At 39.5% G+C, this 13,747-nt stretch overlaps 1 protein-coding gene across 1 annotated transcript in view; it reads left to right on the forward strand.

Moving 5' to 3' along the window:
* The window catches only part of APPBP2 (amyloid beta precursor protein binding protein 2), a 50,857-nt gene that overhangs the window by 20,643 nt on the left and 16,467 nt on the right, over positions 1–13,747 (forward strand). Inside the window, exon 5 of the mRNA XM_063111587.1 lies at positions 12,796–12,964. Coding sequence (XP_062967657.1) covers positions 12,796–12,964 — 169 coding nt within the window. The remainder of the gene's footprint in view (positions 1–12,795; positions 12,965–13,747) is intronic.

The raw sequence follows: 13,747 nt of genomic DNA on the forward strand, positions 1-13,747 counted from the left end.
AGAGACCTATGGAGTTCATGAAGGCAGGAGAAACTACGATGAGAGAAAGAAAAAGCTGCTTTGAGCATTTCAGGCCACGGCTTCTTTAAGGCTCGAGCTGATGAGTGCATGGAGCAGGAGCGGGCAGAAGCCGCAGCTGTGCCCTTCAGACAGAGTTACTTGGAGGCGGCAGGAGAGAAGAGGGCCTTGGCGGCCCCCAGGAAAGCAAGACCACTAATAGGGTTCACGTGGACCCATGCAGGAGTGAGGAACCAGAACAACTGAAAAAAGGGAGCCATTCAGAAGCCAGTGAGTCATCACAAGGGACCGGTGCATGGCCCATCCCATGGGAAGTGTTTGCAGTACGGGTGGTGGGGGAGACAGGACCATCAGGGGAACACTGGGACACAGCAAGGACAGCTGATCTGCCCCCCATTCAGCACAGGACCACTCAGAGGAGACTGGTCGGGAACGCAGAATTGCATGGGGTGCAGTTTGATGAAAAAACTCAGGCCCAGATCAGAGTTTCTACAGAACACAGATCCACCAGGTTTCTATAGAGCCGGAAGTACCTATAAGGTCAACCATTAAACCCTGAGCTTAACAAAAAGCCTTCCCTAGGGAAACAGCAGCAAAGTAGCAATTTAAACAACCACACAGCTCAAGTACTGGTTCCCACAGGAAGTTCCCCCGTGTTAGAAGCAAAGGACAAAAAATTAGTTCCGGGCCAGGCACACCACCAGCACCTTGGGGCCTACGTGGGAACTGGAGGCTTGGATCTGGGGACCGGATCCTACTCCCACTTCCAGGCAAACTGCACCAGTGCATCAGGGCCAGCCTGGGGACCTGAAGCATGGAGAAGAGGACTGGACTCGCCTCCCACAACCAGGCACACCAAGCCAGCACCTTGGGGCACACCCACGGTCCCGGGGCATGGAGAAGGGGACCAGACCACCCTCCCACAACCAGCCACACCACGCCAGAACCTTGGGGCCTGCCCGGGGACCCGAGGCAAGGAGAAGGGGAATGGACCTCTCTCCCACAACCAGGCACACTGAGCCAGCGCTTCAGGGCCCACCCGGGGACCTGAGGCATGAAGAAGGGGACTGGACCTCTCTCCCACAACCAGGCACACCACGCCAGCACCTTGGGCCCTGCCCAGCAACCCAGGGCATGGAGAAGGGGACCGGACCCCTCTCCCACAACCACGCACATGGCGCCAGTGCCTTGGGCTCTGCCCAGGGACCAGAGGCATGGAGAAGGGGACCAAACACACCCCACAACCAGGCATACCGCCAGTGCCAAGGAGCATGCCAAAAACAGCACCTTCACGTGGGTGGCCCACCACAGCCACCACAATAACCATGGCTGCTACAAAAGTGGCTAGACACCACAACCACCACACAGATGGTCCGCCAACCACTGGAGTGCATTCACACAAGAAGAGTCACCAGCAGAGACAAAAAGAAGAGGATGTCTCTTTCCACAAAACCCATTTCAGAGTGACAGAAGAAGCATCTGCTCTGTGATAATATTGGGGGACCTGATCACATCTCTCAGCACTGGACAGATCATCTAGGCAACAAGTTAACAGAGTAACCATTATTCTTTCAGAAGGAGAGAAGAAACCTAGGGTAATTAGAGGGGGGAGGGGGAGAGAACGGGGGAAGGGGAGAGGTTGCACAAGGGGCATAAAGAATAACTACGATTTGTAACTATGTATGCTAGTAATACTGATTTAATCAACATATCTCAATGTTCAACCCCAAAAATATGTATAATTGATTTTGATTCAATAAATAAAATAAGTTATTTTTAAAAAAAAAAAATACCAGCTTATTGCCTGTGTGCCAAGACAAGAAGTTTTGTCCTTAGGAATTTGAAATTTCAGAATCAAGTTTGCCTGTACACAAGTATAATTGCCAAATTCTCAGTCAGTACAGGTGTGTTTAATATAGTTTATAATATATAATATTGTCATCTACTTAATATTGTTTGAAAAAAAGTTTTAATTTTAAAATTCAAATTTTTATTTTTATTTTATTTTTATTTTTTATTTATTTATTTTTTTTAAAGGATGACCGGTGAGGGGATCTTAACTCTTGGCTTGGTGTTGTCAACACCATGCTCAGCCAATGAGCAAACCGGCCATCCCTATATAGGATCCGAACCCATGGCCTTGGTGTTACCAGCACCACACTCTCCCGAGTGAGCCACGGGCCAGCCCTTAAAATTCAAAGTTTTAAGAGTTTAAGTTAGGGCCGAGCCCGTGGTGCACTTGGTAGAGTGCTGCGCTGGGAGCGCGGCGACGCTCCCGCCGCGGGTTCGGATCCTATATAGGACTGACCGGTGCACTCACTGGCTGAGTGCCGGTCACAAAAAAACGACAAAAAAAAAAAAAAAGAGTTTAAGTTAGCTTTTTATAAGGCAGAAAGAAATTTGGGGTATTAGTTGACCGTTTAGTTGAAGTGGAAAAGAAGCATTTTGCAGAATAGATCCTAACGAAATCCTTTGGCCAATCCCAGGGGCTTTGAGCCTGGTGCAAGAGTAAGAATGTCTTTTTCAATTTAATATCACAAAGCCAATTTCTAATCTGGGACCGGCATCAAAACATTATAGAGCAAATGTCAGAGAACCTCCTGGCCTTTCTGTAGTTAAATCTGGTACCATTTTCAGTCTTTTTGTATTCTTTGGGGACTCTTGCCTGTTTCCCTTTTCTTATTTTTTGTTTAATAGCTTTGTTTTTTCCTCCTTATACATTTCCTTGCCAAGCAAATTTTAAAAATAAAGAAAAATATGAAGAAGAAAATAAATGTTATCTCTAACCCTACTGCACAGAAGTAACTACAGTTACTATATTGGTGCATTTTTAGAAGAGGACAACCTAAAAGCACGTCCTCAACTCCTTTTTCTAACCTTTTCTCTGGAATTAATCAATCCATGTAAGCGTGCTTTGTCTAAGGTCAAGAGTTCTCGTGAGACCTCCAGAGGAGAGAGCAGAGGTTGCCTTTGGGCTCATGAGGGTAGTGGGACAGAGCAGACTTGCTTTTTATTTTAAATACTTTTCTATTATTTCTTACCTTGTAAAACCATAGACATGTACAACTTTGATTTTTTTTTTTTTTTTTTAAGTGAAAAAAATAACTTCCTGAACTGGGTGGGGAAAGACTTGAATCTGGATTGAAAGAGAATTGTGAGTCCAGGCAGTTGGATTTCATGAAATCCAAAGACAAATAGAAATTAGAAGCTAGAAGAAAATAGCAGTATATCATTTATTGAGAAAATACTATGCCTCATCAACTTTTTGGGCAAAAGAAAGAATTTTCAAATATAAAAAGACCCAGTATGCCTCCATGTACTTATCTGAGGAAATCCTTGAGGAATTTCTTTAACCACATAAAAGTTCAAAAGTAACAGATCTCAGAATAGGAAAAGGCTGTCTGGAAACAGTGATAAGTAACAAATATTGTAATGTATATTTTACATGTAAATGGAGTAGGAAGAGAATGAAGAACAAACTGTGGCAATTTGTAATAGGTCTTAAATAAGGATTTTTTCCCCCTAAATTGAGATGAAAGAAAAATTTTAGAAATAACATAAAACAGAAAATCTCAGTCACCACATATTCTTGGTACAGGGATCTGAACCCTTGACCTTGGTGTTATCAACACCACTCTAACCAACTGAGCTAACCAGCCAGCCTACCATATATTCGTAAATGTAAGATAAAGTTGGGTGTTTTTCCCCCCAAAATCATCTCAGTACAGAGAGTTATTTTGTTATATAATGTCTTTAGAAGTCTATTATTTTGAACAACAAAGTACTATTTGGAAGAAAAACGTTAACGTAAAACTTTGGTCAGTTCTAATGTCATAGAGACCACCTGGAGAATTTTCTTTTTAAAGAAGTAATGAAATTTAACAGATTTAGAATTATTCTGGAGGTCATGACCTTACAATTGTTAAGTATTGGATATCTTCATTAATTGGCCTGTAAAAGATTACTTTGAAAAGTGATACAGAAAAGTGGGTTAGGAGGAATGGAAAAGCTCAGCAGTCCTAGTGCTTTGCCAGTGGTTTCTGGTAGCTTTGGATAAAATTTCTGGTGATGTCATACACACTCAGAAGTACTGATTTTTTTTTTTTTTTTTTTTTTTTTTTGGTGGCTGGCTGGTATGGAGATCCGAACCTGTAACCTTGGGGCTATAAAGCTGTGCTCTAACCAGCTGAGCCAGTGGGCCAGCCCCTCAGAAGTTCTGATTTTAAAAACCAGTGAAAATGTTTTATTCTGAAGAGCTGTCAGATGACTCAGTAAGCAGATATGGTGATGATAAAGACAAATGTTTAAAATACAGGTGAATAGTTTGAATAATGTTGTTTTGTAAATTATGAAGAGAAAAAGCAATATTGAAATTTTAACTTAGATTTAAAATATGTATAACAGAAGATTTAAATATTAAAAGTTTTAAAATGTTATCACGTTGGATATAATGACTTGTATAATGGAAAAGTGAGATAGAACTTCCAAGTTACGGTGGGAGTAGGGGTAAGAGTGATTGGAAACCTGACCATGCTAGATATAAGCAGAAAGAATAGAGGAAATAATTTAAGTATGATAAATGGAAAAAAACTGATTAATGAGAAATGAAAAATAAGATGAAAAGTTTGAAACCAATATAATTATTATCACAACACATGTAAATAGGCTCAATTCCTCTACATAAAGATAGCAGTTGCCAAAAGGGCTAAAGGATTAAATCTAGTTATAATTATTAAAAGGAAACACCCCAAAACAATAATTTTAATAATAAAGAAGAATTCAGAATTAAAAATATTAGTTGATATAAAAAGGATATTGATAATAGAATGTATAATTCACAAAAAGGTCTTAAACCTATGCAAAGAAGATAGGAACCGCCTAAATAAGCAATGTACCCTAAAAATAAAAAGAATTTGCTAAAAGATAATCAATACAATGTCGAGTGCCTGCAGGGCAGGTTAATTCAGAATTCATAGAGATTATCAAGGAACTCTGCTATCTTTTCTCTGTGTACTGGTTTTGTTTTTGGCTCACTCTCCAGTGGTTTTAAGGTTGCTGCAGTGGTTTAAGGTATCAGGTGCAGATTCCATGTTGTCCAGCAGAAGAAAGACTCTCTTCTGAATCATCATTTTTTTGTCTTTAAAGACAGGGAACCTTTCTCAGAATCCATCTATCATACCTACCCTTGAGGCTTATTAGCCAGAGCCAGGTCATTTGCTGACCTCTGAATTAGTCACTGGCAAGGAAAATGGTATCCCTATACTATGATCGCCTTAAAATAATCATGATTTACTCCTGAGTCCTATGTGAAAGGAGTCGATGCCTGAACAAAACCAGGGCTCTTCCACAAACAAGAGGAGGGGAGAATGGCTGTCAGTTAGGGAGCCAACAATGTATGCTACATCTCACAGTGATTTCCTACCAGACCTAAAATTAAAACCATACGAGACTGTCAAAAAGAAAAAGAAGGAAGACGTAAATAACTAAAATCAGAAATGAAACTTTGGATGTTACTACCAACCTTCCAGAAATAAAAAGAATTATAAATGAATCTTATGAAAAGTTGTACACCAACAAATTAGATAGTGTAGGTAAAATGGGCAAATTCCTAGAAATGCACAAATTACCTAGATGGCCTCCCCTCCTCCCCTCCAAAATAGAAAATTTCAACAGACTTGTAACAAGTAAAGAGATTGAATCAGTAATCAAAAGCCTTCCAACAAAGAAAAGTCCAGGACCAGAAGACTTCACTAGTGAATTCTACCAGGCATTTAAAGAAGAGTTAGCACTAGCTCTTCTCAAACTCTTTCAGAAAATTGAAAAAGAATGAACACTTCCTAACTCATTTTATGAGGGTACCATTACCCTGACACCAAAGCCCAAAAAGACATCACAAGAAGACAATTGTGCACCAATATCTCCAACAAATATTATATAGATGCAAAAATCCTCAACAAAATACTAGCAATTCATATCTGATAGAATATTAGAAGGATTTTACACCATGACCAAATGAGATTTATCCCAGGAATGCAAGGGTGGTTCAACATAAGAAAATCATACACCACATTAATAGAATGAAGGAAGATACATGATTATCTCAGTTAATACAGAAAAGGCATTTGACAGAATCCAACACCCAGGGCTCTTCCACAAACAAGAGGCTCTTCCACAAACAGAGCGTTTATGAAAAACCCACAGTTAGCATCACACTCAGTGAAAAACTAGAAGGTTTCGTCACAGGATCGGGAACAAGACAAGGATGCCTGCTCTCACTCGGGGTATTCAACATTGTACTAGGTGTCTTAGCTAAAGCAATTGGACAAGAAGAAATTAAAGGCATCCATATTAGAAAGGAAGAAGTAAAATTATCTCTAGTCATGGGTGAATTGGACCTCATCAAAATAAAAAATTTTTGTGCCTCAAAAGACATTATGAAGGAAGTGAAAAGACAGAATTTTCTCCTACAGAATGGGAGAAAATATTTGCAAATTACACAGAGGTAAGGATCTAGTATCCAGAATGTATCAAGCACTACAAGTCAATAACAAACAACACAATTTTTAAAATGGGCAAAGAACTTGAATAGACATTTTTCTGAAGAAGATGTATAAATGGCCAATAAGCACATGAAAAGATGTTCAGTGTCACTAGAGAAATGCAAATCAAATACAATGAGATACCTCTACACACTTATCGGGATGGCTACTATTAAAAAACAAAAACAAAAAATAGAAAATAAGTGTTGGCAAGGATGAGGAGAAATTGGGAACACAGTGGGAATGTAAAATGGTGCAGCTGCTGTGTGATACAGTTTGGCAGTTTCTCAAAAGACTAAACATAGAATCACCATATGACCCAGCAGCTTTACTCTAAGGTGTATACTCAAAAGAATTGAAAACAGGGACTCAAACAGTTATTTGTACACCAGTATTTACTGCAGAATTATTCACAAGAGCCAAAAGGTAGAAAAATAGATGAATAGATCAACAAAATGTGGCATATACGTACAATGTACATATGGTTATTCTGCCAGTTCTGATACATGCTACAACATGGATGAACCTTGAAAATTTTATGTTAACTGAGATAAGTAAGACACAAAAGGATAAATGCTCTATGATTCCATTTATATGAAATATCTAGAACAGGCAAATTTATAGAGACAAAGTAGATTAAGAGGTTACCAAGGACTGGGAAGGTAAAGGGGAATGGGAAGCTGCTGTTACTGGTTACAGAGTTTCTGTGTGGGGCGATAAAGTCTTAGCAGTGGATGGTGGTGGTGGTTGCATGACATACTGCATGGAACTGATGCCACTGAATTATACAGTTAAAAACTGTTAATGTGGCAAATTTTATGTTGTATTCATTTCACCGCAATAAAAAATTTAAAAGCCCGTTCCAGTCTTTATTTTCATTATCCAATCCTCCCCTTTCAATTTATCATTTATTCCCCAAATTTTTAACTAGTTCTTAGAAAAAGGCACTTCTAAGAAGGAAAGAAATTCTTTTTTAATTTACTTTTTTATTTTGGTCAGCTGGCTCGTACAGGAATTGAAGCCTGGACCTTGGTGTTATCAGTACCATGGTCTAACCAGCTGAGCTGACCAGCCAGCCCGAGATTCGTTTCCTTTAAGTTTGCTTTTAGTGTATTTTATTTTTGTCATGTGTAATGAGGATCTAACTAGTCATCTTGCTCAATCTTTTAGTAAATATATTCACAAACTAAGGACTTACACATTTGTATATTTTCCATTTCAAAGAATGAATAGTTTATCCAATTAAATAGTATTTGCTTTTGACAATAGCTGTTGATCGGGTAGATGTGATTTTATATTGTCATAAAAGTACAATATGCTTCCATGGTCGCGCCACATTTGAAGAACCTTGAGAACTTGTCTTTTCCTTAGGCTGAGTGTTGAGACAAAATTAGACCGTCAGTTGAACCAAAAGTTCCCTGAATCCTGCATCTTGCTTTGTGTCAGCCAAGATGGACACACAGACCCTAGAGTCTCCATATGTTTAATTTGCCCTTTTATTTCAATAGACAACCAGCAGGAACTGGAGAAAATATCAGGCTGTGCTTTTCTGGCATAAAATGTTTAGTTTGCTACCTCATCATGTGCCAATTACTAAATAATTTCTAGAATTTGTTATTTTAGGAGAATACTTATAATGAAGGCTATTGGGAGTACAATTCTTAGCATTGTGGAAATGAGAAGCAAGAACTGTTCTTTTCATTCTCTAAATTGACAGCCTTTGTCTGGGTTTCTCCTTTTTCTCATTCAGCCATTTGGCAAACTGTCAAATCGTATTTCTCTTTTGTTTTTTTTTTTTAATTTTTATTGAATCAAAATTGATTATCATATTTTTGGGGTTCAACATTCGGATATGTTGATCAAATCAATATTTCTAACATATGCATTGTTACAGATCGTAATTATTCTTTATTCCCCTTGTCCAATCTCTCCCCATCCCCCTCTTTCTCCCTCCTCCCCCCTCTAATTACCCTAGATTTCTTCTTTGCTTCTGAAAGAATAATGGTTATTCTGTTGATTTGTTGCCTAGGTGATCTGTCCAATGCTGAGAGGTGTGATCAGGTACCCCAATATTATCATAGAGCAGATGCTTCTTCTGTCACTCTGAAATGGGCTTTGTGGAGAGTGACGTCCTCTTTTCTTTATCTCTGCTGGTGACTCTCGTGTCAATGCTCTCCAGTGGCTGGCGGACAATCTTCATGGTAGTTGTGATGTCTAGCCACTTTTGCAGCAGCCATGGTTATTGTGGTGGCTGTGGTGGGCCACTGACATAGAGGTGATGTTTTTGGCATGCTCCTTTGTGCTTGTGGTGTTCCTGGTTGTAGGAGTGTCTGGTCCCCAGATCCATGCTTTGGGTCCCCGGGCAGGCCCCAAGGCGCTGGCATGGTGTACCTGGTTGTGGGAGGGGGGTTGGGTCCCCAGGCAGGGCCCTGAGGTGCTGGCACGGTGTGCCTGGTTGTGGGAGGGGGGTCGGTCCCCTTCTCCATGCCTCAGGTCCCCAGTTGTGGGAGGGGGGGTCCGGTCTGCAGGTGGGCCCGGAGGCACTGGTGCAGTGTGCCTGGTTGTGGGAGGGTGGTCCGGTCCCCTTCTCCATACCTTGGGTTCCTGGGCAGGCCCCGAAATGCTGGCAGTGTGAGTGGTTGTGGGTGGGGGTCCGATTCCTGGCTCCATGCCTAATGTCCCCTGGCAGGCCCCAAGGTGCTGGTGGTGTGCCTGGGCCGGAACTAATTTTTTGTCCTTTGCTTACTTCTAAAACAGGGGAACTTCCTGTGGGAACCAGTACTTGAGCTGAGTGGTTGGGCTAAATTGTGGTTTTGCTGCTGTTTTCCTAGGGAAGGCTTTTTGTGTAGCTCATGGTTTAATGGTTGACCTTATAGGTACTTCTGTCTCTCCAGAGACTTGTTGCACCTGTGTTGTGTAGAAACTCTGACCTAGGCCTGAATGTTTTCATCAAACTGCACCCTATGCAATTCTGCACTCCTGACCAGTCTCCTCTGAGTGGTCCTGCACTGATTGGGGGGCAGATCAGCTGTCCTTGCTGTGTCCCAGTGTTCTCCTGGTTGGCCCATGTCCCCCACCACCCATGCTCCAAACACTTCCCATGGGACAGGCCCTGTGCTGGTCCCTTGCAATGACTCACCAGCCTCTGAATGGCTCCTTTTTTTCAGTTGTTGTAGCTCCTCGCTCCTGCGTGGGTCCACAGGAACCCTATTAGTGGTCTTGCTGTCCTGGGGGCCACCAAGTTCCTCTTCTCCCCTGACACCTCCAAGTAACTCCATCTGAAGGGCACAGCTGTGGCTTTCTCCGGGCGCTCAGCAGCTCGAGCCTTAAAGCGGCAGTGGCCTGAAACGCTCAGAGCAGTTTTTTCTTTCTCTCATCGTGGTTTTTCCCACCTTCATGAACTCCATTAAGTCTCTCCTCCTCTTCCCCTAAGCTCTAGTATCCCCAGCCTGGCTGATGTTGCATTTTTATAGTTGTAAATTGGTTGATTTGTGGAAGAGAGTGACGCTGGGCCTGCCATCTTGACTGTAATTCCCAAGTCTGTATTTCTAACACTAACGCTTTTTTTTCTCCAGGATTTTTTTTTTTCCTGGACCTTTGTAATATCTTCTGTCCTGGTTGCTTTGCTTCCACTCTTGTCTTTGCTGTAATTCATTCTGCACACCTCAGCCAGAGCATGTTTCTAGAGTTGCACCATCATTTCTATTAACCATAGGTGACTATTTAAATTAATTAAAGTTAAATTAGTTAAAATTTAAAATGATTCCTCAAACTAGGCATATTTCTAATACTCAGTAGCCACTTGTGGCTAGTGGCCACAAATTGAGCAGCACAGGTATAGAACATTTCTAACATCTCAGGAGATTCTGTTAGCATTGTTTTAAAGCATAAATCAAATTACCTCACTTATTTTTACAACCAAAACTTCTTTCCATGGCCAGCAAGGTCTTATACAGTCTTTCTTTAAAAAATCTCTCCCTTCCCACTTCTCTTTACATAATTCTTTATTCACTGTATTCTGGCTACATTGGCCTTCTTTCCGTTCTGACTATACAAGATTATTTCCCTCTTATTCAGGGCCTTTGTACTTCTTGTTTCTTCTGTTTGGACATGCTTCCCCCCCAGATTTTTAGATGGCTGAGTTATCATTATTTAGGAGTCAACTCAAATGTTCCCTCCTCAAGAGAATTCTTCCCTGTGTACTCTAAGTACCTCCTTTAAGAAGCTCTTGACTGTATTATACCCTGTTTTTATTATTTTCATAGCATTTATCCTTAAATGAATATTTTACTTGTTACGTGTGTCTGCTTACCCTAACACCCTTCTCCCTACTGGAATGTAAGCTTCTTATGGTCATGGATTCTTTCTCTCTTGTTCACCACCACACCCTCCCATCTAGAAAACGGGTTGGCACATTATAGGTGCTCAGTCAATACTGGACTGTGAGAGTCTCTCAAAACATTATCATCTGAACTACCTTATTTTTTCTTACTCTAATCTTTTCCTAGATTTGAGTTCTGTTTTCTTATGTATGGCTTATTTTCCATTTTGACGGAGGTCATTACAAACTACTACTTGGTCATCAGGTTAGCAATTTGACAGGTGACATTGTTTCTTTGTGAGTATACTTATGTTAGCATGAAAAGTCTGTATACTAAAACATGATTTTTTCCACTTTTTTCTATTTCTGCTTAAAAATACAAGGGTGCTTAAAAGTCCATGGAAAGATTAGTTTGTTTTTGCAGGTGGCTGGTAAGCATATTCTTTTTTAATTCCATCTTTTCATGAACCTTTTGAAGTACTCTCATATAAATCCAATCCACTTATCATTCTAGAGTAGCTTATAAATTATTGTATTCATTTCAGCTTTAAATTGGAATTTGATATTATGAAGGATATGCCAGAATTTTGGATTAACCTTAGTATATTACTTTGCTTGAGGGCTTTCTTTTCTAGAAACAGATAACTGTATGGTGAAACAGATAACTGTATGGTGAGTGCTGAGAGGATACACACTGGCATTATTTAGTATTCACCATGTTACTGATTAGTCCTGGTTCTTTTGAAGTTATTTTCTCTGTTTTCCCTGACTCTACAGAGGAATGACAAGGATTAGAAAGACTGTTTGATTCTTTTTTTTCTCGTTTTAGGTTATTGATTTGTTGTTGTTTTTGGTGTAAAAATAAATTTTAAGTATGTGTTGATTTTATACTCCTGAAGAATGCAAAAACCTCTCCATACTTGGTTTTCTTTTAAATGGGTTTTATACCTTTGTTCCTTCTGGGGCTGAGCATTTTCAGAAAATTGTATTGGCCCTATACATGGACTTAATATTCCTTCCATCATTATAATAGACACAAAAATATTTGTCCAGTCCTAACACTATTCTGTGTTGTAAGTCTGTGCTATCTAGACTTCAGTCTGATCTAAAGCATTTTACTACGCTTGCATATCATTAAATAGTCAGCGTGGTTGTACAGTTACTTTGTGTAAAGAACTCTATTTTCCACTGTAGAGGATAAAAAGAAGTCACTGACACTACTATTATTTTCAGTTATCTTATTAGAAAGATAAGAAAAATTGAGCATTTATGAAGCATCATGAAATCAGTGGTAATTGATCAAATATGTTAAAAATAAGAATGGAAGATAATGGTAGGTAATACTTTATCGTTGATTTTTATTTTCTTCATTATTTTCCATATTTCTTATACTGAAATTGTATTACTTTTGGAGTTGGAACAAAAAATAAATTTTATTTTTTTTAATTGTAGCACATGCTGAGAACACAAAGTATACAAAATATTTTGAGAAGATAGGGAATCAAAGTTAGATGAGATTAATCATGGGCCGGCCTGTGGCTCACTCGGGAGAGTGTGGTGCTGATAACACCAGGGCCACGGGTTCGGATCCTATATAGGGATGGCCGGTTGGCTCACTGGGTGAGCGTGGTGCTGACAACACCAAGTCAAGGGTTAAGATCCCCTTACCGGTCATCTTTTAAGAAGAAGAAAAAAAAAAAAAAAAGATGAGATTAATCATGAGAAGCATTCTGAGAAGAGCATGTACTTCCTTAGTCAACCCGTTTGGGCCAGACAGTTGTTTTCCGATGCTGTCTTCATTTCTTGCACCTAGGTACCTTAAGTCACTTAGTTGCTACATAGTGATCTATAAGAGGTTATTTGGTCCACCTTGCTGGAAATATAAAATATAGAGGACTGTTATTTGTGTTTTTGCAGGTTGCTTCATGTGCGAAATGGAAACTGCAAATATCATTTGGGCGAAGAAACATTTAAGTTAGCTCAGACATATATGGATAAACTGTCAAAACATGGCCAGCAAGCAAACAAAGCTGCACTCTATGGAGAGCTATGTGCACTCTTATTTGCAAAAAGTCACTATGATGAAGTAAGTGTTTTGAGGTACATTTAATTATGACAAGTAAGAACCAGTGAAATAGGATAAAGCAAATACTCTTCTGTTATTTGTGAGGACTGTTATTTGTCTTATAGATATCATTTTCATATAGTAGGTTTAATGAAAGCAGTACACATTTGTAATGGAATATTTAAAATCAGACAAAAGGAGTATTTGTGAGATGGATTTTAGATATGTATGTGTACATTTTTGGACCAATTTTGTTTTTTGACCAAATGTCTCTGTGCCTAAATTGTTTTGATGGGCATGCACTATGCTCTGTTAACTGAACCTCTCTAACAGATACTTTTGATTGGATGTATAGCTCTGGGTAACTTGGATGTGTAGCTCTCATAACTTGAAGACATTCATTTTAATGGGAAGCTAGATTTTATTTATACCGTATAGCATTGCTTTGCTCCTTTCTTTCCTTTGCCATATGAGAAAGAGCTTAATTCCTGGCTTTTATACTATTAAATGAATGCTTTGGTGCTAATAAACACGTAGATGAGAAGTGATCTATGTGTGTTTAACTCCTTTGCTTCTTTTTTTATTTATGGAAGAATATCATGATTATTTCATGTTGCCAGATAGCTGTCATTTAGCTTTCAGATTTTAAAATTATTCCTATCTTGTTTTTTGCCCCCTTAATATAAATATATATATTCCACATTTAAAGGAAAATTACAATTTTAAGTGAAACCAGAAAATTTTAGGATAATTGTAAAGTGAAGTTTGTGCAGCCCAGATGCTAGGATCATCCTGCATATAATA

The sequence above is a fragment of the Cynocephalus volans genome, chromosome 10, assembly GCF_027409185.1.
Source record: "Cynocephalus volans isolate mCynVol1 chromosome 10, mCynVol1.pri, whole genome shotgun sequence".
NCBI classification, from domain to species: domain Eukaryota; kingdom Metazoa; phylum Chordata; class Mammalia; order Dermoptera; family Cynocephalidae; genus Cynocephalus; species Cynocephalus volans.